Source organism: Drepanopeziza brunnea (assembly GCF_022702325.1).
Source record: "Drepanopeziza brunnea f. sp. 'multigermtubi' strain 214-2 chromosome Unknown ctg5, whole genome shotgun sequence".
NCBI lineage: Eukaryota > Fungi > Ascomycota > Leotiomycetes > Helotiales > Drepanopezizaceae > Drepanopeziza > Drepanopeziza brunnea.
Genome location: NW_027094068.1, coordinates 1,687,277 through 1,711,778, shown reverse-complemented (window position 1 = coordinate 1,711,778; position 24,502 = coordinate 1,687,277). Strand labels below are relative to the sequence as shown.

Here is a 24,502-nt window from a genome sequence, read left to right as displayed (position 1 = left end):
CGCCTCGTACTGGCGGACCGACGACCCCTCCAAGAAGGACCTCTTTATCGAGGGCCACCACCGCGGCGCGCGGCTCTGCAAGATGCACGAGGGCGAGCATCATGCGAGGGAGTGGGAGCTGCGGAGGGTGAGGGCCGAGGTTGAGGCGAGGGCGAGAGCGATGGCGGATGCGGAGGCGGCGGCGGAGGTGGCGGCAGAGGCGGAGGCGGCTGCTGCGGAGGCGGCGAGGAAGGCGAAGGGGATTTTTGGCTGGTTGCTGCGGCGTTGATGAGGGTAGGTAGGTGGTGGTGGAGGTGAGAGAGGAAAGGGAAAGAAAGTGTGAGGTAATGTTGGAAATATGGGGTTGTAGTAATGGTGTTGGTTGGGCCGCGGCCTGGCGCTTGTGATATATACGGATGGGGTTTCCTTCTTGAGCTGGCTGCTGGCATGGGTATATATACGGTTACACGAATGGCTTTCTGTCTCGACTGCGGTGTGTGTGGGGGGGGGGGGGGGGGGGGGGGGGGGGGGGGGGGGTTCTGCGTATGCTTTTTTTTTTCTCTCTCTCTCGCTTATTGATGTTTCTTTTCGCTTGTTGATATGTATATATATATAGTTCTGGATAACGGGATCACGCATGGTGTTTTGGCGCTGGCGCCTGCAATTAATACGATGATTTCTCAGCCAGAATTTTTGAGTTCCTAGTTCCTTCTGCTGTGACTGTAGTATAAGATTCAGATGCTTCTATTCCCCTTGGACATTGACGCTCTCTGAGTCGGAACTTGGTAGCCTACAGATCGAATACATCCATTTGAGCCTTTATTGCCGTATCGCAGTTCAGAAATCCCAATTTCATACTCGTAAACATATTTTTTTTTTTCATCTCGAGACTTGCTTAGTCCAGAGCGGAAATCCCCAATATGGAACTACAACTCAGCAGCGCAGCCATACTCACCATAAGAACAGAAGCTAATTTTAGGAGGTCTCATCAAGGTACCAGTTTTATCGTACCCACTATCGCATTTGCAAATTGATAATGAAGTGAAGTGAAGCAAGTGCATGACTTAAGCGAGCGACTCCAAGCGCTGAATATCAATAATGTCTCTGCAACGCCCTCATGGCTACCACTTTTTTCTCTCCAGATAATTCTACATGTGGATCGCTCCGCACCCCTCCTCTAAGCTGAGCTGGAACTCCTTCATGGATACACCCTTACCGGGAGTCCATCCACAACCAGCGAACCACTGATTGACTCACAGACTTTGCAACAGTAGCTCCCTCCGTCTACGTCAGCAAGCACGTTTTTTTCGAAATATATACCCAATTAACCACTCTCCAGGCTCCAAATGCCATCTTCCATCAGCAATCATCATGCACGTAATAAGCAGGGGAGACCCCCCCTCCCCTTCCCACGCACCAGGCTCTAAACCACCTTCCAAAACCTACCTGCCTCCGTTTGAAAACTCCCCATCAAGAATCAAAATGTGTGCAAATTTCTGGGTATCCTATGCCGCTACTGAAAATATATCCATCGTTAGACGCTCGCGAGTTCGTAGCGGCGGAATCAGGGACTGCACCATCCATCTCCTCCTACACCTTCGTTGCCTGGCACCGCAGCGAGAGATATGTATGGGTGGAGCTTGCTACCGCGGCGGGAGGAATTACCAGGGGAGACGCCGGTGAAATGACAGGGAGGAAACTAAAGGGAGGAAACTAAAGGGAGGGAGGAAGAGGGAGGGTCAGGGTTAAGGGTCAAGAGTCAAGAACAGTTAGGTAGTTGGAATATTCTGAGATGATAAATGATAATAGTAGGAGTTGACCTCACAAATTTTGAGGTCGTTTATTGATGAATGTAGCTTGAGGATAGTGTTTTCGAGGCATGATGAGCTGCCGAGTGGGAGCTTTGGGAATGGCAATAGGGACACCATTCAAGCAGTTCATTCATTCACACTCCCTTCGCCCCATCCCCCCTTCCCCTGAATCTCATATTTCTTCTCTCTCCGCATCTCCTTCTCCATCTTCCATATTCCATAAAGTCTCCCAGATTGCTCAGAACAAAATCGAAAAATATAAGCGACTTCTTTCACGACCAGCGGCTTATCTAAGAACAACCGACAAGCGACAACATACCCACCCCAAAAGCAACTTTCGAGCCTGCACGAGCCATAGTTACAGAAAGCATGTGTGTCTTCACACACTGCGCACACACCAGCTGCGATGAGTTCGTGAGAGCTCCGTGCCACTGGCCAGTACTATGTATTAGAGAGAGCGCGGTTCGGAGAGAGGATCGTCGTGGCGATGCGCTGTGCAGGAGATGCAGGACGGAGGCTTGGATTATGGATAATGGGTTAGATGGAGTGGTAGTGCTCGATCGAGCGGGAAGTGAAGACCAGCAGACCCAAGTTCCACACCTGAAGGGACGAACATGGCTGGAACCGGGATTATAGGAATGATTATGTGTGATGGTGGTAGCCAGCTCCTACATATTCTCTCGCCCTCTGGTGGCGAGAGGATGATATTATGAAAGCTGGGCTTTTTTGAAACGGATCCATAATCACGGTGATGATTATATGCTCCAACCAATATACCCGTAACATCACATCTGGTCAATTTCGCCTAGTGGGCAGATCTGACACCGGCTGATTTCCGGATTCCCTTTCCACGAATGTACCACGGTACAGGCCTAAGTATTACCCCTCGAGGGTGCCTCAAAAGTGTAGTTTCCACTTTAAACCCCCTGGTTACCCTACCCTCGAGGGGTAATACATACGCCTGGGACGTAGTACCTGCAAATATAACTCCTGATTAACTTTGCTCTGTCTTGTATCGCCAAGTTGTGAGTTTCTTATCCACGAAAGTCCCGCTGACAAAAACCTGATCGACCCTCATCTCGCCGTCGTCGTCATTGCTAAGAGGACTAACAAACACGCCGGATACGATAGACGCTGCGTAGCAGTAATTGTCCCCGCTGTCTTCGGGCACATTCAGATATCCGACAATCCTTATTTGAAAGTTATCACGCTCTTCCGACACCTCCAATAATTTCGTGCCCGCATGCATGCAGCAGGCCAAAATCAGAAACGAGGAGCCCCATCGGCGGATAATCTTCAATCGATAAACTCCTCCCCCCAAGTAAAGATTAGTTAGCTCCTTTTTATGGCCAATCGAGTAGAGCCGTACACGATCGTCGTAACTCCCAGTAAGGAGAAGCGAGGAGTCATCGCTTACGCTACTGGGCAGCGGGAGAATCGCGGTGACTCCCGCAGTGCAAAACTTATGGGTAGACTTTTCAGAACTGAAAGTATTTCTATCAGTCGCCTCCAGGTCGAACTTGGTCCGGACCAGTTCGGAATTGTCGCCTCCAGAATATACACTGGATGTGATATTGTCTGTATAAAATGCACAGCACCAAGCGTTATCGGGCCCACCCATCAACAAGTGTCTATGGACAGGTTCCCCCTCGTTGATTAGCTCGACAAATTTGGCCTCCAAGTTGTAGCGTATGAGGTAGACGCCGCCGTCGTTAGTGGTTGCTGCAATAAGGGGGCCGAACTTCTCCACCCCTGCGGGAGGCAAAAAAGTGAAAAAGGTGACGATAGTCTGGTCTGAAAAGAGCTGGGCATCGAAGAGAGACACAATTTGAAAAGCTGTAGTTCCTTTGCTTTCCGATTTCTCCACTCGGTAAAATGAGATGCTACCGGTACTCGACACAGCGGCAAAAGTCTCTTTGGCCTCATGGAGAAAATGCAGGTCGTAAATGGCAGATTTACAAGAGAAGAAATCATGTTGAATCCTATACTAAATTAGCTTCAGCTGAGCGAAGAATGATACTCCCACATGGCACCAGTAAACCAGAGCACTTACAGTTGTCCGGCTTTCTGCAGTTCAAAGAGACCCAGGCTACCGTTACGCAACTGCTCGTGTGGTTCCTCGGAAACTGCTAGAGCTGACTCGACAGACTCCTCAGGCTCCAGTTGATATGTCCCTACCACAAAAAGCCCTTCACAGTCGGGGACGTACTCGATGCAGCTTGGTGGTAAGGGCAGTAGGAATTCGCAGAGCAGTGTTACTGATGAGCTGTGGTCGGCCGGGGCAGCCAGGACGGTCAGGGCTGGCGGCGAGGATATCGTCACCATATTTCAAAGTGCTCAGACAGAACTGGGTGCTTTAGTGACAGTTGATAAGTATGGTTTCGATATATATGTCGACTGGATGTGCAAGATTCTCGAAGAAGTGATTTTTTGTAAAGTGCGTCCGTGCACACAAGCGAGGGGTTGACCTCCCTCGCCAAGAGATATCGCTCCTTCCCCTTTTTCATCCTGTCCACACCATCGAGGTGAGGTCGGATAGCTTCTAATAGACTGTGGTATGAATTTAACTAGGCTAATACACGTATTGTTTGGAAACATCTCGTAGGCTTTAGCTCCTCGATCATCGGTACGCGACTCGCACTAGCTCAAGACGCCGCTTGACACTTCGTCTAAGCATCACATCTCAATACCTATCAAAACCACGGAAGTTGCCCACTATGACTGATGCTGGATACTTTTCAGATGAGTCTGACTTCTACGGTATTCTCTGCTATTTCAACTTTCCCTTCCGAGTTCCGACTTGCGATCGACATAGCTGACATAAAGATCAGGTGACGAGACGACGAGAAATGAGCTCGAAGTCAGAGCGATGAACTTCGACGCCGATGAATGGTGGGCGAAGAGGAGGCCGAGCCTGATCGATATTGCGAGGGAGAATACCGAGGCAGCAGCAAAATCCGAGAAGAAGAAAGCGCTGCTGTATAACCCATATGCTGGTTTTCGGTGCGCTCGGCAGCTGGAAGAGAAGGTTGAAAATTTTCTAGAGAGATTGCCGCCTGCTACGACGCCAGTCTCTGAGGATTTCCCATGGGTAAGTGTTCTGACTAATTTTGGGACATTTGAATAACCTCAATTGCCTCAGATCTACATCGCCAACCCATATCACAAGGCAGAGAAGGGCCAAGGCGGACGAAAACTTGCCGATGAGGAGGCTCCATCAACTGGAGACGCAAATTGGGCCGAGTTCGTCCGTGAGGGGACTAGACTCCTGCATCAGTTGACGGACTTGAGACATGAAGTTGAGAAGCAAAATCCCAAGAAAGCGAAATCTACGATCACGACGATGATCAAAGACAGAAAGGATAGTATTGTGGACAAGATATTGGACAAGGCGGAGGAACTCAAGTGTACGAGTGGCAAGGTACGTTCGTTCTCTTGCAATTGTTTCAGAAGACTAGTTAGCGCCGGACATGAGCCTGTGCTTTGCTGCAAACCCAGATTGCCACAGCAGTTTATATACAGGACAAGCAAGAAGCTGACTCCCACAGTGGATGATATTCTGCGAACCTAAAGACGTCAATCTGTTTTGGGCACGAGTCGCCGAAGACACTGCAAATGCAAATCTCGGAATCGCCGCCAAAGTAACGCCCGACAATGGCCGGGACCGATCCGACCGCCTGATCTGTGTCTACACGAAGGACTTCAACAACGAAGAAGATATCTCTAGGGTTCTCTACAAGCTAAAAGAGCTAGAAGTTGCCGGGAAGGGCAAACAGATATTTTACAAGTGTGGTCAGTTGTACCTATCGAAGCTATACTTGGACGTCATTGACCAGCTTCTCAGATGCGTACACCTATCTCGGGCTGACTTCGACAAACGAATATGGAATCAAGGCATCGATGTATGGCTCGAAAGATTTTTTTGATGCGAAGCCAGGATTCAAGAAAGAGAGAATGCGTAGGAGACTTCTTTACAAGGCAAAGAAGGACTACGGGGACGTAGCTCGTGTTGACTACGAATAAGCGTGCTATAGCCTTGCTTCGAGCTCCTAAAAAAGGACTCGAACTCGATTTCATAGCATATGGTATGCAGATAAAACATGGGCCAAGACCTGGCATCATTCGTCATAACTCATATCTCGTAAAGCCCTCCCCTCCCATCAATCGACCTGGCCCTCCCTAATCATATCCTGGGTCCTCTTCAGATGCAACACCAGCCTGTATGCACTGCTCCCATTGAGATAGTAACGATGCAGCTTCTTACTCCTGATAAAACCCAGTCTCTCATACAGCTTCATGGCCGGCACATTCGTCTCTTCCGTCTCCAGTACCACCTCGTCCGCACCACGCTCGATCATCGCGTCCAAAGCTTTCTTGACCAGTGTAGTAGCGATGCCGTGGTTGCGGTGGGAGGAGGAGACGGCGAGCATGGCGATATAACCGCGGAAAGTGGGCGGCGAGTGCGCCTGGTGGTTTTCGAGCTTGCAGACTATCACGCCGATGAGGGTGTCGGTCGAGGGTTTGAGGGTCTGCTCTGTTGTCAGGAAAGGAAATTCGATATGGAAGAGGAGGAGAGAGATTGTACCATGAAGCACAGATCCCCCCACTGGTACAGGAAGTAGCGGTACACATATATACTGTACGGCTCGCTCAAGTCCTTGGAAATGATGGCCCGGATCGAGGGGAGGTATTTCTTTTCCAGAGCGTGCTCGTACTGGATGTATCTCAGCTCTGCCGGCATCTCCACCTCCTTGCCCTCCGGCTTTTCACCCAGAGGTATAGCAATCGCTGCCATTCTCGTTGACGTCGTCGCTGGAGCTGAGGGGAGTGAGAAGGAGCGGGGAGATAGAGAGATAGGAGATAAGTACCGGTACCGGTAGATGCTTGCAACATGAGCTACGCAGCTTTAACATGGGCGAGGGCCAGGCAAAAAAAAGTCAATACGGCTACCAGCTCCACCGCGCACGGCTTGCCAAGGTCTGATTTACACCAGTCTAGGTATAAGTACAGTAGCTCCAAGATCTGACGTTCTCGTGGGCCAGAACTCGAACTCCACTACGTAAATAAACAGCTCAAGCTCCCGAGTCGAATCCGGCGGTTGTCGGGTTGTCGGGTTGTCGGAAGGCACATAAGTCACACATGTTGCCCAGCTTGTCTTCTCTTCAACCTCTCTACATCTCACAACCATCACAATGTCCGACCTCCGCAACCGCGGAAAGGGCAAGGAAACAGCCTCGACTCCCCGCGACGACTCTCCCGCCAAAGCCGAAGAGGTGCGCCTCGCTCCCGTCTCGAAGATAACCCACGACGACGCCGAGAGCTCGCACAAACATAAGCAGAAGAAAGACTCTCGCAAGCGCCGCAATGGCTTCATCTTCGTCCTCGGCGGCCTCTTCGGGATAGCCGTCGCGGGCTTCTTTGCCGGGCGTTCCGACCTGATCGATTTCCCGGAATTCGGAGAGCTGAGTATGGATAGCTTGATGGATGTGCTGCCCGCGGGCTTCATCAGAGATGCAAGAGAGATTACGAAGGGGGAGAGGGAGGCCGTCAACTATGATAGTTTTTCCGTGGGGCTGAATCTGGTCGCGCAGGGTGTGAAGGCGAAGCATCCCGTCATTATGGTGCCTGGGGTGATAAGCACGGGCTTGGAGAGCTGGGGGACGACGAACAGCTCGAGACAGTATTTCCGGAAGAGGCTTTGGGGGAGTTGGAGCATGATGCGGGCCCTGGTTACGGATAAGGAGGGGTGGAAGAGGCATCTCATGTTGGATAAATACACTGGACTTGACCCTGATGGTGGGATCAAATTGCGAGCAGCACAAGGGTTCGACGCCGCCGACTTTTTCATTACGGGATACTGGATTTGGAGCAAGATTTTGGAGAACTTGGCTACCATTGGATATGATCCGGATAATTCTTTTACGGCGTCTTACGACTGGAGGCTGTCGTATAAGAATTTGGAAGTCAGGGATTCATATTTCACGAGGCTGAAAATGTATGTTGAGTTAGGGCACAAGACATCAGGGAAGAAAGTTGTTCTTGTTTCCCATTCGATGGGTAGTCAGGTTCTGTTCTACTTTTTCCATTGGGTTGCTTCTGCAGAGGGCGGCAATGGAGGGGACGACTGGGTCGATGATCATATTGAGTCTTGGATCAACATAAGCGGGAGTATGTTGGGAGCATTGAAGGACATCCCGGCTGTGCTTTCTGGTGAAATGAAGGATACTGCCCAACTCAACGCTTTTGCCGTTTACGGCTTGGAGAAATTCTTGAGCAGGGAGGAACGCGCGGAGCTATTTAGAGCTATGCCAGGAATCAGCAGTATGTTGCCAATCGGTGGTGATGCTGTTTGGGGCAATATGACTTGGGCACCCGACGACACTCCGGGCCAGAATGTCAGCTACGGGACATTTCTGAATTTCAAGCATTACAACGGATCGAGAGAATATCGTAACCTGACAGTGGAACAGAGTATCTCCTATCTCATGAATAACACGGAGAAATGGTATCAAGACCAAGTCCAAGGGAGCTACTCACGTGGGATAGCGCTCACCACTGCAGAAGTAGAAGAAAACGAGAAAGACCAGAAGAAATGGATTAATCCTCTCGAGACGAGACTCCCACTTGCTCCCAATTTAAAGATCTACTGTTTCTATGGTCAGTCTCCCAATCCCCATTTCCCACCCTCTACTTAAACTTGTAGGGATCGGTAAACCAACCGAACGCTCCTACTTCTATCGCATGGGCAAAAACCCGCACTCAACCCTCAATATTACCATCGACACCAACCTCTCTCATGGGAATATTGATCATGGCGTCATCCTCGGCGAAGGTGACGGTACAGTCCCCTTGCTCTCTACGGGCTATATGTGTAACAAAGGGTGGAGTATCCACCGCTACAATCCCGCGGGCGTGAAAATCAAGGTGTATGAAATGCCGCATGAGCCAGATCGATTCAGCCCGAGAGGTGGTCCGAAAACAGGCGATCACGTCGATATCCTGGGACGACAGAGCTTGAATGATCTGATCCTGAGGGTCGCGGCGGGCAAAGGAGATGAGATTGAGGAGTTCGTGCAGAGCAATATCAAAAAGTACGCCGAGAACGTGAATATTCACGAGGAGAAGGAGTATCTGTGAAGAGCTGGTCGGGCCAGGGCCTGACCGTGAAGGGAGAAGGCGTATGCACTATCTCCTAGTGATCAGGTTATTACTGCGAATGATATGTGATAGATAGGTAGATCGGGGGCACATAAAAACCGACGGATCTTTTGCGCGAGCCTTGAGACCTGCGAGGGGGATCTTTGCTCAACAACGGAATTTAATGACATAGATGTATATGCCCTAGAGGACCATTTGGGTATAGAAGTGTACGATTTTCTTTATCGATTAAAATCCCACCAACGGATACTCGGGTAGTTCCCTCCCCCCGCTCCCATACCTGCCATCAAAGGTAAGAAGGTGAGCCTAATATCTATAAAAAAAAATAGATCTCCGCTTCAAAATCAGCCTATCGAAATGATTCGCGATCTTCGCTTAACTTTAACGGGGAAAAACTTCATCTTGGCAAAATACCTTCAATATATTCAGCTTCGATTTGAGTACAAAAGTTTAAAAACTAAGCAACGAGGTGAATATGAGATGATGAGTTGCGAAAAAGGGTGTATTTTGGTGTGAAATAACTTATAAGCGATTTGATCACACTTGAGACGGGTCATAGGTACTGTATGTTGCCATTGATGATGATGGCCTTTTCGTTGATGCAAATTCGAGAAATCATCAAGGCGTGTAAACTATTGCTGGAAACAGACTCCTGAGTCCTCATAGCGTTTTCATCTGTCTTCAGCTCCCTCACGGCATAGGTTCACTCAGTCATTATTTCGACGACAACGAGTTCGCTTAAATATTTTGACATTTTCTCATCGTCCACTCGAGAGTCCAGAAACACTTTCTAGCACCGGAGTCCGGACGATACTATAGCGAGTTCGCTAGATTACTCTGGTGTGCCAGGTCTCAAAGACGGTAGTTCTTGACGTTGTGGTCGCTTTGATAATCGAAGTCTATGAAGCTAACCGAATCTGCTCAGACGCAATTGCTCGTGGGTCCGAAATTTCCAACATTAATTGCTCGCTCGTCGTGCAATGTAGAAAAGAAAGAGACTTCTATATTTGGCAGATCGAGCTCCAAGCAAGGCTCTCAAACAGCTAGCTTGAGCTAGATCTGATTGAGGACCTTGCCTGAGGCCATATGCAAGCTGAGTGAAGCGAAATAAAGCGAAGTGAAGCGAAGTGAAGCGAAGTGAAGCGAAGTGAAGCGGAATAAAGCGAATTGAAGTGAAGTGAAGTGAAGCTCGTAGAATAGTAAGGCTGACAAGCCGGTGGTGAAGTTGTTGAGACGACTGAGGTCTATTTGAGGTTCTAGATGAAGAATAGAGTATGAGTAGCTAGACTTAAATTGTGTGCCGGGCCCTGACCAGAGCAATGAGTGTACGTTGTCGAGGCTGCTGTACTCTGGAGACCGAGCATTTGCGGCAAACCAAGGAAGAATAGGAGCACTTAGCTTTTGGAGAACGTCGCAATATATTATCGTTGACAGAAAGGTAGAGACGAGGTATCGTGAGACCGAACTGAAAAGAAAAGACGACGTTTTGAGACCTGATTGCGAAGTTGTAAGGTCGATAAAAGCTGAGGATTCCTGAATTCCTGAAGAAGGGAAGAGACCTTATAAGAGCCTTTGTTAGCGCCTTGGCGCTATTCCTGCAGTGACTCCAACTCCTCCTCGCCATTAACACCAACATTTTACCATGGTCGATTTTCTTTCTTCAACCTGGCCCAAACCCTTGGATTCTTTTCAGCAATTCATCTCCCGTGACCCTGGCAGGGCTATCATCGCTCGCAACCTCAATCTTCCTACCATAATCCTCTCTATATCCAGAGTCCCTCTCTCCCTCTACACCCGCTAACACACCCCCATTGACTCCGAAGATATCCATTCGACAATTTTTTGCCGCAACTTCCCATGTAGGCCGGCCTTGTTCTTTCTCTTTGCTCAATAGCTCGCCTGCACCAACAAGCACCATCCCCCCCTTCCACGGTCGCACCTCCAGCTTACCCTGTCGAGGCCGACCAACTTCAACCATATACGTTCCATTCGCCTGTTGACCTTCTTCCGCCTGGGCCGATATCGGATCCCGCAGAAGAATGCCATGCTGGCCTTTCAGTACCCGAAATCTAGGCCGTAGCTGGAACAGCAGATACGGCGACGCGTTCCCTAGCTGTCCACCACCACCATTGAGAGGACGGGAAAAATAAACGCCAATGACAGCAGTCCCCGCCCCCGAGCTTACGGTGCCGGAAAAGAGAACCACGCACTCTTTGCAGTCCCCCGGCACAGTGGGTTGTCCGAGCAGTTTCGATAAGGTCTTGTCCTTATCCCGAGAGGGAATGGGTGTGATTGAAATCTCTTCTGTTGGCTGGGAGATGGTTCGCGCGAACCGTTTCCCGGCGACGATGTGCGGTACGAAGAGCAACAGTGATCTGATTATGGCACCTTTCTCGTCCGGTTGAGGGGGGGTATAGGGCTCGCTCGTGGTAGGTACCCGGGGCTGGAAAATGACTGCCCAGAGTTGGTAGAAGCGTAGAAGAAGGTTAGGCTACGAAAGCATCAGCAATCTGGCAAAGCGTTCTCGATTCGGAAGAAGGTGATGATGACCCAAAAAACATTACCATTAACTCCACTGCTTTGAGAGCCTCATTTGCGGTGAAAGGATCCAGATTCATGTCTTCGACCAAGCCGCCAGCTAGGATCTTACTCAACTCAACACTTGAAGAGCTAGCTTCCAAGATATCTCCGTGGTTATAAAATGCCCCGTTCGACCCCCATTTATTCTCCTTGATGCTCAGCCTCCCCAGCAAGCCGACCAAGGTTTCTATTTCTTCTCTCCGGACCTCCCTACTTCTCACACTCCCCTCGAGGAAGCGCCTTGCGACTGCCTTGAGTTCTTCCGGGGTCGGACCACGATGTACAAATTTCGGGCCTGAGAGAGCCATAGCATCCGCAGCCTCACCCAGCAGCTCCTCCGTTTGCTCAGGAGAGGGACCCGATTTACCGGGTACTCCCAAGCTCCTGAAGAGTCTCCCGTGCCGGGCATTTGCATGATGGGTGGCGTCCTGCCGCCAATGATATTCGGTTCCGCCATCCATTTCCTGCGTGCCAATGAGATCATCGGCCTGAAAAACGAGTAGTACCGCGGCGCGCTTGAACGCCGCGAAGTCGATCTCCGATTCTTGGTGGGGGAACGGATGGTATGCGTAGTGCGAGAAACTCCTCCAGAGAAGCCCGATCTCGAGCTCCGACATCTTGATGTGCGGGCTTGAGGTCACGTACTTTCTGAAGGAGTCTTCGTTCCAATCTGTGGACAGTCAGAGGCTGCTTACAGTGGTGGATGGTTCGTGGAGCAAAGACATTTCGGCCGCGGTGACGCTTCTACACAGTACTTATTAAAGGTTGTCTCTATGAGCTCATGCTCTCTCCACCCTTTCAGCTGCCGCGAGAGGACCTTACTGAAATCGTCGAGGACAGAAGCTAGTACAAGATCAGCAAGCATGGGGTCGTTTTTCTATTGTCCAAACGTACTACGGCTGGCCTCCTCCAGGTACATTTTCACCTTCGCCGGTTGACGTCCTGAAAAAATATCATAGAAGATGTTAGTAAGGCTGGCTAGTGCTGCCAGCATTCCTCCTTGGTTTTGAAGTAATGTTGTTGTATTATTGTTGTTCTGGTTGCTGTAGTAGTAGTAGTAGTACTAGTACTAGTTGTTGTTGTTGTTGTTGTTGTTGTTGTTGTATTAAGCGAGTGTATGTATGCATTAACGATGCAGTTCAAATGAGTGGATCCAGCTGATGTGAACGAATGAAGGGGCCAGAGAGAAGCAAAGGGGAGGTAAAAAAAGGCAAATAGCCAAAGACGCGGAGGCGGCAACAAGTACTTATCCCATCTCACTCCGTTGAGTCCAGGCCAGGTCCCAGATAGTATCCAGGGTTCAGATTACCTCAATATCAGTCACGGGCCGGAATGGAAGGAGGCAGAATCCACCCGTGTGAACACCGTATATGCAGTTTTACTACGACTTAATTACCAGCCATCTTTCCTTCTCGAAAATAAGCTTTATTGGCAGGGCGGTGAGGGTCCGTAACGTCCTGAAGGCTCACACTCATTGTTGATTTCCAGACGGGGAGCGCCGAGAGCTCTATACACAATAGGGGTAGCCAAGAGGCGAGTCCTGGGAGGGAAATGAGGGTCCACCACACCTTATTGAATAATATTGCAGTTTCCGACTAACCATTTTTTGGTGATTTTTTATACTAATCCACAATATAGCTGCTATCTATCTACCTTGTAATCTATACAGAAAACCTGCAATTATTTCCAGGCGGCGTTTGGCTATCGCGTAGTCTGATTGAATTTTTGATATCCAGGCGTAGCTTAGGGGCCCGTTGGGTAACACCTCCACGCGCTGTTTCCAAGCCCATCTTCGATTCCTACCCACTTTCAGACCATCCGCGCTTTGGTCTACGATTTTTAGGAGTTGAAACCTTGGATACGAAACCACCTACCGTCTTCTTCTGGTATATTAAATGAGTGCATGGCAATGGCAAGCCGTACGCGGTGGAGACTGGCAGGAAATGATGACTCAGTATCAAAATGCTCGCTTCCTTCCGTGCAAGTACGACGTTGGATTCTGCTGGCTGAGTCATCTTATTTTTCTCGCTTCTCTACCTCGCTGGGCCCCCACCGCGCACGGCTTTGCCTTGCCTTGCACTCATTTAAACCAGATAATACAGTACATAAAATTATATATCGGAATAGGTAATCATGCGCTCGCTTAAGTGGGCCTCCGTTCATCCTACAACGCTATCGATAATCGTCGGCGCTCGCTTAGGTGGGCCTCTATTCATCCTTTAAGACTGCATTCATCCTTTGAGACTGCATTCATCATTTAAGACTGCATTCATCCTTTCAGACTGCATCCATCCTTTAAAACTGCATTCATCCTTCGAGACTGAGCCGACGATTATTGACTTCTCGATTATCAAGAACACTCATTTCATACCTGACCGAAGGATCGCCCGCATTGACGATTGATTAACTACAACGTCACAGGCGTAAGTGTGGGGGAGGAGTGGTAGATCTCTCTATGAACGAAAGGTATTTCCAAGAACACACATCTCGAAAGGATCACCCAGCAAGTTCTGGGATAGGAATCAATTCCTCCGTAGAACTTCTTGCTTCCGAGTTTCCGAGCGACCGGAATCACCAATCGGCACTTACAGAAAGCCTCCGATTTCTAGCTTCATCTTGATCTACCCCAAACCGGCTTTGTTGCCTGATGAATTGATGATAGAATTGATAATATCTTAAGAGACATCGGCAACGGAATTTCAGTTTTTCCGGGATCGTTCTTCCCAAAAACGTCACCGCAAAGCGTTGTCGTCGTTGGGTCGTCAATGGAAGAGGATCTGCTGACATCACAATGGTCACAGTAGCCTGCACCCAGGTGACTGGTAATGCTCTGCTACAGTATCGGAATCCATGAAGGATAATTATATAAGGTTAGTAGGATCGGTACTTCCACGGTTATTAGCGTCCAAGGTATTTTTAAATTAACGTCAACGCTTATAATAATAAGCATATTTCGCCGCTTGGCCCGGCCATCGGCTCTTGCCATCGAAGCCACATGTGCTCATGAAAAGCCATCAATCCGCTGATGATAAGATGCTCGATTGGTTGGAGTGCGAACCATGATCTTCGATTATCGTCCCCCCCCACCCCACACGGCCCCCCAGACAGCCCCCACACCACCCACAAAACCCCACCACAATTATCACTAAAAGCATTCTGTGTTGATCCCGGGTCAGTCAAAGACCACACCCACTACCGATCGAGTTCCAGGTCCCCAGGCCTGCCTTCCTTGCTCTCCTTCAAGGCTGTAAAGGCGACTTGTAGAGGGGAGAGCGCCATTGGCGTCTACAGGTGAGAATTTGGAAGGTACCGTTCGTGCGATGCAAGAAATGTAAATTGATAAGTTGATCGAAAGTGAAGCCAAGTCGATGTTGAGATCTTTCCAGAGCTATTGAGTGTTGGACCAGGACTCGAAGTATCCGGTGTTGCGTCCGTCTACCCGCACGATTGTGCCGCTCGCTGCAGAAATGGGCCCTCTTTCACGCTGCCACGATCTCACATTCTTCCGTCGCAGGCAGCGTAGTCGGAATCAGCTCAGCGGTGTTTTTTTTTCCATGCGCAAAACTTAGACGTGGATACCACAGAAACCGAATTCGCCATAGCAGATACTACACTGAGAGGACAGGCTTGTTCGGCAACAGCAGCATACAGGCCATACTCTGCTTCTGCATCGCCTACGTATAGATGAACAGCAATCGGGGCGGGGTGGGCTGAGATACTGATGATTGTGCTGACGCCCAGTTGCGCAGGATGCTAGGGAGTATCTATACACAAAGGTTGCACAGCGCGAGCAAAGATAGAGATGAGTTTCCGAGCTGACGGGCTGTGCTAATGGAATCAGGGTGACTGGATTCTTTCTTGCAGTCTTTGCAGGACTCCATCCTGGCGAGGCCACGGCCACAAAAATAGAAAAGAAAAGATCCAAGCGCAGAGTAAATGGTATATCATCCGGTAGGATCGATAAAAGAGTAGCCGCCAAAGAGTGGCGGTGGAGCAAAGTGTAGAATGAAATAGGGGACGTGGTCAAGTACTATTCAACAGTAACTCAAAAGGGAATACCTTCATCTCATCGCATAAAAGTAAATATTGCCTCAATTTCATCTCTCTCTCTCTCGGTGTCAGATATGCCTTTAGGACGAGGACCCTCCCTAACCGCTGCCCACATTGTTTATTTTCTCGCAATGCTCCGACCTCTGAAAAACGAGAGCCGTGACGTGCACTGCTCAAGACTTTTTCTAAAAAAAGAAAAAGGATCAGGGCCCGTGTTCCTCCTCTATCCGTTGCTGCCGACTTGGGGACTCGTTCTGAAGCCAACCTTCTTTCTCAATGCGATTTCGCATGCGTGGCAGGTACAGATTTTCAAACCACACCTATTCTCGGCGCCCAGTAATGACTGACATCTCTCATGTGGACAGACCGACCTCGCGCTCAGTCAGACCTTAATGTACAACTGATCGCGGAGCGATGAGCAGCTGGGTTGAGAACTGGAAGCTCAAAGATGCTGCGGGCGCAAACAGCAACAGATGGTAGCGAATTGCTACAGTACTAAGGGGATGGACCCTTGATATAAGCGAGATGCCAATACCGGACAAGCTTTCTCGGGCCATACGGAGGTGTCGGGGGTACTGTAAATTATGGCAGACTGACTGACTGCCTTCGTACGACGAACAACGGCGACGAATTTAGGAGGCTTGGGATTATCTAGTTACGCCAAGTCTTTTGATCGAACTGGGCAAAAAAAATGCCTGGGCGCACGCAAGCAGTAATTGCTGCAAAAGGGAAGTTCATTAAATATTAGGTGTCTTATAGTCGTAGTAGATTTAATGATGGGAGAGCCACTCCTGATTTTTCTGCCGACGGCGGTCTGCCATAATTTACCCCCGGCACCTCCGTATACGGAGTGTTTATGATTAGCATGGAGCTATGGGTCGATCAGGACTAAAGACCCATCACTTATACGTAGTACTTAATCTCAGATAGCAAACTCCATTGTCTGAAACTCTTGGACATGATTGCCGACTGGATCGTTCGGGTGATTCGTGAACTTCCATCCCCGAGCTGTGTCTCACGTCGTCGAACGCCTCATCGCGTCCGGAACATCCCTTTGCCATTTTGTACAGCCGGCATGGCGGAGCGAAAAGTATCGCGAGAATAAAATACCAATAACGTCTACCATTTGAAATGGATACAGGAAGAATGATAGCGCTGACCTGGCACGTAATGTACCAATTTTTCCAGGCCCTGCCGGAGCGGTTGATTCCATCCGCTAGGGAGGTATCCATCCGGTCCTGACGAGCCGTTTCCCGTGCCTTCTTATTGTCTGACTAATATAATATTGCTTTCCTGAATATCATCCTGTAAGAATCTTACATGAACATTGGCTGGGTTCCCTTATATTTCCAACACTGCAAGATTATCAGCCCTTGAGAGTTATAGCATTCGTCAATCGCTATCTTCCTCGTCCGACAAAAACGCAAGTTCCGCTCTGGCTCGAGGCTTTCGAGCTGCAGGCTGTTCATCGCTGTCGTCATCATCGTCCTTCTGCATACTCTTCCCTCTCGTCTCTGCTCCATCTCCGCTCTCCGCATCATCGTCATCACTCGCTTCTCTCAAACTCTTCTTGCGGGCAGCGGATCGACTTCTTCGCCCACTCTCCTTCCCCCATTTGTGTCCCATCTCCGTGACAGCTTCCACGTCCGCCATCAGCTCCCGCGTCTCCTTGATTTCTCTCGCCTTCGCCTCGCTGAATCTTCCATCCATTCCAATTTCCTTCAATGCTTTTGTCAGATGCCTAACCTTTGCCTTGTTGTCGTCACCGTATTGCTTGAGCTCAAACTGCCATATTTTGCTAACGCCGCATTTCTTAAGCTGTGACTGCAAGGTCTTGATCTGGATCTCGTCGGGAGAAAGATCTTTGTGTGCGGCGGCTGCTTTGGGCACTTTTGGGGCCTTTTCCTTGGGGGCCTTAGGCGCTTTTGGTTCTTTCGCCTTCTTCTCTCCCTTCAGTGCACGCAGGCGTTTCGGCTTTGGGGTGGGATCAAGAACGACAGACATCTCTGATTCAGACTCTGCATCTTTATTGGCTTTTGACTCTGGCGTGGTATTTTTGGCCATTGGAGAGGGAGGTTTCTTGAAAGAGTCCTTCTTGGCTGTAGATACTGGCTCCTGGGATGGTATTTCGTCCCCGGACTCCGCATCTGAATCCACCACAGGCTTACCGGACTGTTTCTGTACGGGCCGTTCTGTAGTTACTTTCTTGGATGATGCTGAAGCATCACTATCTTGCTCGTCTTCAGACTCATCACTGTTCGCTACATTTGTTTTGCTCTTCGACTGCCGCTTGACTGGAGCTTTCTTCTTCGGGGTAGCTTTTGTCTTCCTTTTTGGCGCATCGCTTTCATCAGAGCCTTCCACGCTGGCCTCTTCCTCCGACCCGTCAATCTCTAAGCCATCTTCGTCTGACTCGACCTTCGCCGTGCTCTTTGATTGTCTCTTCACCGGTGCCTTTGCTTTGACCTGTGCTTTCGCCTTTGGCCCCTTCTTCTTTGGCGCGTCATGATCGGCAGAATCTTCAAACGAAGACGCCACGCTCTCCTCGGAGGTCAGTTCAGTAAGCTCAGATGTCTCATCCTCAGTCGGTGTATCCTGCTTCTTTTGCCGCTTTGCGGGTCGTGCATTCTTTTCCGAGGAGGCCCTCTTCGCCCCCTTCTTAGCTGGCTCAGACTTCTTCGGCGCAGGCTTCTTCTTCTCTGCTTTCGGCTTTATCACAGTTGGTTCGGGATTCGGCTCTTCTTCGTCGTCTTCTTCCTGTAACGTAGACTATAAGGATACTGTCAGTCCCGTATCGCTTAGAGGTTTGAGCGACTTACCGCATATTCCTTGATTGTCACTTTGGACTTCTCCTTCCAGGTCCCTTGGGAAAGGAATCCGAGTTCGAGTCCCAGGTCTTCTTCGGCTTTGACGCGAGCGGTGCGTACTGTCAAAGTCTCTGGATCAGTAGTATGTATCGCCTTGACCGCTGCCTTGATGCCAGCAACGATTGCCTTTTCGGAGGGTGCCATTGTGACGAATTTCGAGTTGGTTGTTGATGAGGTTGCGACGCTGTGTTGAGTTAGTTGAACGCGTTGAGCAATCGCGTTCGCATAATGACGCGCCAATTCTGATCTTGGCAGTCTTAGATAAAAATGGTAAGGTGATCTTTTAAGCGAGCCCGAGGGTACCATGTCGTACAGAGTACCGGTAGATGCCCACTCAATCCATCTACAGATTTTCGATCTTTACCTTAAAGGATGCCGTCCCCAAAACCATTATGTGTGGCAAAATCTACGAGTCTCAATATCAAGGCAGAATCCAAACCAAGCATTATATTTTTACGCAGTGCGGATTGTATGTAAAACAGTAGAGGGAAGTGTCGCGGCAGATACAATGCAAACAAAGTATCCGAGAAGAATGTCGGCGTGCAACAAAAGATCGTTCCATCCTATACTTCCGTAGTGGCCGAATGTCCTAGAATCACGGGGAAAATTGTGCGATGTGCAACAAAAGAGCGCCAAATGCGAGTTACTATTAATAGAAAACAAGCGATATGCTTACTAGTAGCGGCCTTCGGGGACGGTCTTGAAACGGTCCGAGAAGGGTCGGAGATGGTTTCAGGACGGCTCTTTTGTTTTACGTAAAGACGGACCTTTGTAAATGACGATCTAATCAATTAATACGGTTCCATCTCAGCAATGATTCAACATCATTTAAACCTGTTGATTATAGAATCTGTTTGATGATAGGCACGGATTATGGGTGGCCCGACAGCTATGCTAATCTTTCAAGACCATCTCTTCGAAAGAGCGCCATAAGACGGTCAGAAGACCGTTGAAAAAACCCCTAACTGCATTACAGGTATCGCTTCTGGAGTATTTAATGATAAATCTATTAGTTGTGCACCAATTATGGCTGTATAAATATCGTGAAGTGACGACCCCGCGTTCATTGTGATATGGAATGGCCGATTTGACCAAAACATGAAACGGAGTTATTGTATACGGTCCAGATTTAGGAGTGCACAACTTTCTCAGATTTATGGTCCCGACTCCCAAGGTACAACTACTAGTCTTATTTGCCGACTGCCCACGCTACATGATGAAGATAATGTGCATGTAACCGAAGAAAGCGCGTTGCCCTCCTCAGCAAAGGAGAAACTTCAAAAGATCATGGTCGACTAGAATAGAGAACAGGTATGCATCGGCTCTAGCGATCCAGGGAGAAAGAGAGGCCGGAATCATTTCCATTAAAATTGGCATGCCACCGTCTTTTCCCCAACTCTCCAGCTCCCATCAAAAAGTGTAAAAACTGTGTGCTGGCGGTAAGAATGATTGTCGCAAGGGCCCCGAAGGGTCATCTGGGTCTATTGATAGTTCAGGGTGATAACGTCGGCGGAACTCACATACACGGGTTGCCCCCGTGACCAGGATGCGAAACTTGAGATTCTTCCAGTTTGGGTGCTTCAACGAGCCTCTGGAGATGGTGCGAAGTAAGTGATGGAGCACGCCCAGGAACGTCCTCTCCTCTAACCCAGAGTATGGCGGTAGCAGACTTCCTCCTGCATAGCCGCCGCTTTGCAGACAGTGGCCTTTGCAGCCAAATACGTGATCAATTATGGTCAATGTCTCGAGATCTAGGCGCTGGTGAGCCACTTTCCACACGCGATCGAAGTCGTAGGAATGAATCGCTAAGTGACGGACGTCCATCGGTACGGTAAACGGCATAAACCGACTTTCGTCGAGATCCCATGAGGTTATTGGTACCGTGTCGATGGCAGAGCTAGTTAATACCCGGGCATGCTCCCCAAGACACAAGCTGAATAATTTCAACGCCTCAAATCGAGATTCTCGACATATCTGAAGAAGCAAATTCCAACTCGGTGGTGGTACATGAGGCATGGTCCTGTAGATTTTGCGAGTGAGCTTCGCGATTTTGACCGGCTCCAATTTGACTTGTCCTTGGGGGGGTTTGAGTAGATGCCACTGAGAAGCTGGATGTCAGTACATGAACTTGGGCATTGTCACAATGTTGTTTGGAGCCACGACTTACGATGATAAGGCGAAGTTCGGGAGGAATCTTTCTGAAGAATAACCCATCCTGGACCTTTGCTTTCGGTTCTCCTTCCAGCTTCGCCTCCGGTTCTGCCTCCGGCTCTGTCTCCGGTTCTGCCTCCGGCTCTGTCTCCAGCTCTGTCTCCGGCTCTGTCTCCGGTTCTGCCTCCGGCTCTGCCTCCGGTTCTGTCTCCGGTTCTGTCTCCGGTTCTGTCTCCGGTTCTGTCTCCGGTTCTGCCTCCGGCTCTGTCTCCGGCTCTGTCTCCGGTTCTGCCTCCGGTTCTGCCTCCGGTTCTGTCTCCGGTTCTGTCTCCGGTTCTGTCTCCGGTTCTGCCTGCACTGGTTCGGCTTCCGGAGGCTACGCAACAACCAGTCAATGACACTGAGATGCCAGATGAGCAGACTAATACAGACTGTACTTACTGTTATGAGGCGAGGTTTTTGGCTAGCATCATACGTGCTGCCAGACCTCAAGCTGACCATAGTAGATGCGCAGACAGGTACAAGCAGATAGCGAGACCTTAAACGAGACTGATCTCCTGATTTTGCTGTTGACAGTCAAGCATTTGCATGGCTGGATTTGGGGAGAGGGCCTTGGCATCGGTTTATATAGCACTCGAGATTCTATTCTCCCAATTTCAATTAGCGAGAGAATTCTGGAAGCACTGGTGGGTTGGATCATACAGAAAGCCGATCTTTCACATACAGGAAAGGGAGATTCGCGGTCTTTGGGTGTATCATGAAAGAATGTTGGCGACAACAATCTCAAGAACTAAAAGATTTTAGCTCGGCAATAGTGTCAATAGAGCACTGGAATATGCCCATGAAAGAATGAGCGATAGAAGATAAAAATACACCAATACGGGAAAGACAATCAGAAATTCGTGTAAGGAGATGGGACACGCGGCTCCACGTAAAGGAAGAACGCAAGTATAGGTAGAAAAGATGAATCTGGAGTAAGTCCATTATTTTGTCAGAGTTGATTGGCTACCTGGTACCCACCCAGCCTAGCCTTGAGAGAAAGATTCCCTTGGTTTGGCCTATTTCTATGCTGTTGGGCTTCCTTTCCATTCTAGCGATGTTCACTCCAGCCAAGACAAAGTCGAGATATGCCATCTCGGACTTTTTTTTTTGCTCTTTTTGCTCTTTTTGCTCTCAACTTATCATTTTGAAGAAATGATATTCTAACTTGACCCTATGACTGTAGCGCAAGATACTGCCAGCCCATGGCTATCCACTGAACGCATGATGCAGATCGTCAGTGATTTTCTCGGCTCGGTAAGTTTGGCGTCCAGTCAAGCCCGGTCCTCTTGATTCTCAGCTCCTACCATCCCCATGGATCGCAAACCAAGTATGTGAATTGAGGGCATGGGAATATTAAGATCTCGAATCTCTCTTGATAGGTCGAAGGAGTGACCGTGGCCAGGCATTGCGGTCTCGGAGGTATTTGTGGTTGTGTCGTTGGCAAAGTCCAAGATGGATCTCTGTATATGCTCGCTTAGTCTCTGTATATGGTCGCTTAGTCACGGGGTGTTGGTTAACGCCGCTAGCGTAGCGTGGGGCTAATCGCCAACTCGAAAAAACTCCAGATCACAGAAAAATTCGAGCCTGAGCCATCCGATTTTCAACCCACACCAACACCAACCGCATATTGCGATTTTTCTCCCGAACCCAGGAGGAAATTCGTAATTTAACGTCCAGTATGACCGATATCAATTACCTGCTCCACGAGAGCGCCGTCGGATATGCAATCTTCGAGGTCGTCCACCAAGCCGACACCGTCGGCAACAGATTGAAGGAGGTTCAAGATGCTTCCCAAGACCTCGCAAAGTTCGGAAAAATGGTAAAGCTTGTAAACTTTGCGCCATACAGGTAAGCACGTGCATATTTACTCGTGTGTGTTTTGCGGCGCAATTAACAAATATGCAGAGGAGCAGCCGAAGCTCTCGAGAACGTCAATGATGTGTCTGAGGGTGTCCTGTCCGAGTACCTGCGATCGAACCTCGAATTGAACCTCCCAAAGCCGTCCAAGAAGAAGAAGGTTGTGCTCGGTGTGTCGGATAAGAATTTGGCGGGGAGCATCAAGGCCTCCTTCCCCGGTGTCGACTGCGAGACTGGTGAGACTTCCGAGGTAGTCGCTGATCTGCTCCGTGGACTGCGATTCCATGCAGGAAAGCTTCTTAAGGGTCTTCAAGAAGGCGATGTGGAGAGAGCACAGCTTGGTCTGGGTCACGCTTATTCTCGCGCGCGAGTAAAGTTCTCGGTCCAGAAGAACGATAACCACATCATCCAAGCCATTGCGACACTCGACCACCTCGACAAGGCTGTTAATACCTTTTCCATGCGCGTTCGAGAGTGGTACGGCTGGCACTTTCCAGAACTCGTCCGAATCGCTTCCGACAACCACACCTATGCCAAGCTTGCTCTTGCGATTGGCGACAAGAAGACCTTGACCGATGCCTCGCTACACGATCTGGCTGCTATCGTGAACGATGATGGAGATATTGCACAGGCAATTATCGATGCTGCCCGAGTTAGCATGGGTCAAGATATTTCAGATAACGACATGGAGAACGTTTCAGCTTTCGCAAACCGCGTAGTCAAGCTCGCCGAGTACAGGAGATCACTCTTCCAATACTTGACAGACAAGATGGCAGTCGTTGCACCCAATTTAGCTTCGCTGATCGGAGAGGTCGTTGCCGCGCGCCTTATCTCCCATGCCGGTTCGCTAACTAACCTCTCAAAATACCCCGCCTCCACTGTTCAAATTCTCGGTGCTGAGAAGGCTTTATTCAGAGCGCTGAAGACAAAGGGAAACACCCCAAAATACGGATTGATCTACCATTCGAGCTTCATCGGCCGCGCTGGAGCAAAGAACAAGGGTCGTATTTCAAGATTTTTGGCCAACAAGTGCAGTATTGCAAGCAGAATTGATAATTTCTCCGAAGAGCCAACCACAAAGTTCGGCTTGGCACTGAGAAAGCAGGTTGAGGAAAGATTGGATTTCTACGCCACCGGAGCCGCACCTCAAAAGAACGAGGATGTTATGGTACGATTTCCATTGCGGGATTTACAAGGTGCTATCACTAACAAGTAACGCAGAAATCCGCAATGGACGCAGTCCTTGGAGATATCAAGGTAGCCGACCCAAGCGAAGACGCCGAGATGGCAGACATCACCCCCCAAGCCGTCCAAAAGCAAGAGAAAAGGTCGAAAGACAAGAAGGAAAAGTCGAAAGACAAGACATCCAAAAAGGATAAGAAGCGCCGACACAGTGAGGCGAACGGAGACGAGGATGCCGCCGTCGAGAAGAAAAAGAAGAAGAGCAAGAGGGAGTCACTTGCGGCGCAGGAGTAATGGAACCAGTGGACGATTCCGAATTATCATTGTGTACAGATGGGCTGGCTTTTCTGGCGCTCTGGTGTTAATGCCGGCGTTGATGGATACTCATGCTGCTGCCGCTTGGGGGAAAGGATACCTGTTACTCGCATCTTGGCCCGGCTCGCGTCAGTGTCTTGCTCCCCATATTGCTGTAGGTGCCTACCTCCCTTCGGTATCCATGGACCTTGTGCTAGGTAGATATGCAGTGCCAATTACATTTCTGTTACTCTAGTTACTGTACTGTATACTCCAGTGCCAGCCTTTGCATGGTAATTGGATCATATGCCAGGAATATGCGACGAGAATACTGCAACTCAAATATTGCCTGCGCTTCTCTCAGTATCTGCAAACGCGCAAAGACTCTTCAGGGATGGATATCTGCGTCCATATTTGCGTTTTATTTGCGATTCGTGCATCACATCCTCCTTCCCGAAAGTCCACAATGATGCCTTAAAACTCCTGCAAGAACGCCGTGCCTTCGCCATGCTAACCGCGCCTTCACGCTCG

The 24,502-nt window shown here is 49.4% G+C and overlaps 8 protein-coding genes across 8 annotated transcripts; 3 read left to right on the top strand and 5 right to left on the bottom strand.

The window, feature by feature from the left end:
- Window positions 1–2,784: 2,784 nt before the first annotated feature.
- On the bottom strand, window positions 2,785–4,115 carry L3040_003814 (uncharacterized protein; the record flags this gene model as incomplete). Its single annotated transcript, XM_007294577.2, has 2 exons — window positions 2,785–3,772; window positions 3,844–4,115. 2 exons carry the CDS (start codon window positions 4,113–4,115, stop codon window positions 2,785–2,787), a joined length of 1,260 nt encoding a protein of 419 aa, XP_007294639.2.
- Window positions 4,116–4,507: 392 nt separating this feature from the next.
- On the top strand, window positions 4,508–5,813 carry L3040_003813 (uncharacterized protein; the record flags this gene model as incomplete). The annotated part of the gene is made up of 5 exons (XM_007294578.2): window positions 4,508–4,550; window positions 4,622–4,881; window positions 4,933–5,211; window positions 5,339–5,582; window positions 5,635–5,813. 5 exons carry the CDS (start codon window positions 4,508–4,510, stop codon window positions 5,811–5,813), a joined length of 1,005 nt encoding a protein of 334 aa, XP_007294640.2.
- A 137-nt stretch (window positions 5,814–5,950) lies between these two features.
- On the bottom strand, window positions 5,951–6,683 carry L3040_003812 (uncharacterized protein; the record flags this gene model as incomplete). The annotated part of the gene is made up of 3 exons (XM_066156552.1): window positions 5,951–6,319; window positions 6,376–6,608; window positions 6,659–6,683. 3 exons carry the CDS (start codon window positions 6,681–6,683, stop codon window positions 5,951–5,953), a joined length of 627 nt encoding a protein of 208 aa, XP_066012134.1.
- A 299-nt stretch (window positions 6,684–6,982) lies between these two features.
- On the top strand, window positions 6,983–8,927 carry L3040_003811 (uncharacterized protein; the record flags this gene model as incomplete). Its single annotated transcript, XM_007294580.2, has 2 exons — window positions 6,983–8,447; window positions 8,494–8,927. The coding sequence occupies 2 exons, from the start codon at window positions 6,983–6,985 to the stop codon at window positions 8,925–8,927; spliced, it is 1,899 nt and encodes a 632-aa protein (XP_007294642.2).
- Window positions 8,928–10,608: 1,681 nt separating this feature from the next.
- L3040_003810 (uncharacterized protein) lies at window positions 10,609–12,145 on the bottom strand (the record flags this gene model as incomplete). The annotated part of the gene is made up of 2 exons (XM_007294581.2): window positions 10,609–11,439; window positions 11,513–12,145. The coding sequence occupies 2 exons, from the start codon at window positions 12,143–12,145 to the stop codon at window positions 10,609–10,611; spliced, it is 1,464 nt and encodes a 487-aa protein (XP_007294643.2).
- A 4,825-nt stretch (window positions 12,146–16,970) lies between these two features.
- On the bottom strand, window positions 16,971–18,589 carry L3040_003809 (uncharacterized protein; the record flags this gene model as incomplete). The annotated part of the gene is made up of 2 exons (XM_007294582.1): window positions 16,971–18,347; window positions 18,398–18,589. 2 exons carry the CDS (start codon window positions 18,587–18,589, stop codon window positions 16,971–16,973), a joined length of 1,569 nt encoding a protein of 522 aa, XP_007294644.1.
- A 1,799-nt stretch (window positions 18,590–20,388) lies between these two features.
- L3040_003808 (uncharacterized protein) lies at window positions 20,389–20,659 on the bottom strand (the record flags this gene model as incomplete). The annotated part of the gene is made up of 2 exons (XM_007294583.2): window positions 20,389–20,545; window positions 20,613–20,659. The coding sequence occupies 2 exons, from the start codon at window positions 20,657–20,659 to the stop codon at window positions 20,389–20,391; spliced, it is 204 nt and encodes a 67-aa protein (XP_007294645.2).
- Window positions 20,660–22,316: 1,657 nt separating this feature from the next.
- L3040_003807 (uncharacterized protein) lies at window positions 22,317–23,971 on the top strand (the record flags this gene model as incomplete). Its single annotated transcript, XM_007294584.2, has 3 exons — window positions 22,317–22,486; window positions 22,544–23,663; window positions 23,717–23,971. The coding sequence occupies 3 exons, from the start codon at window positions 22,317–22,319 to the stop codon at window positions 23,969–23,971; spliced, it is 1,545 nt and encodes a 514-aa protein (XP_007294646.1).
- Between the last annotated feature and the right edge of the window lie 531 nt (window positions 23,972–24,502).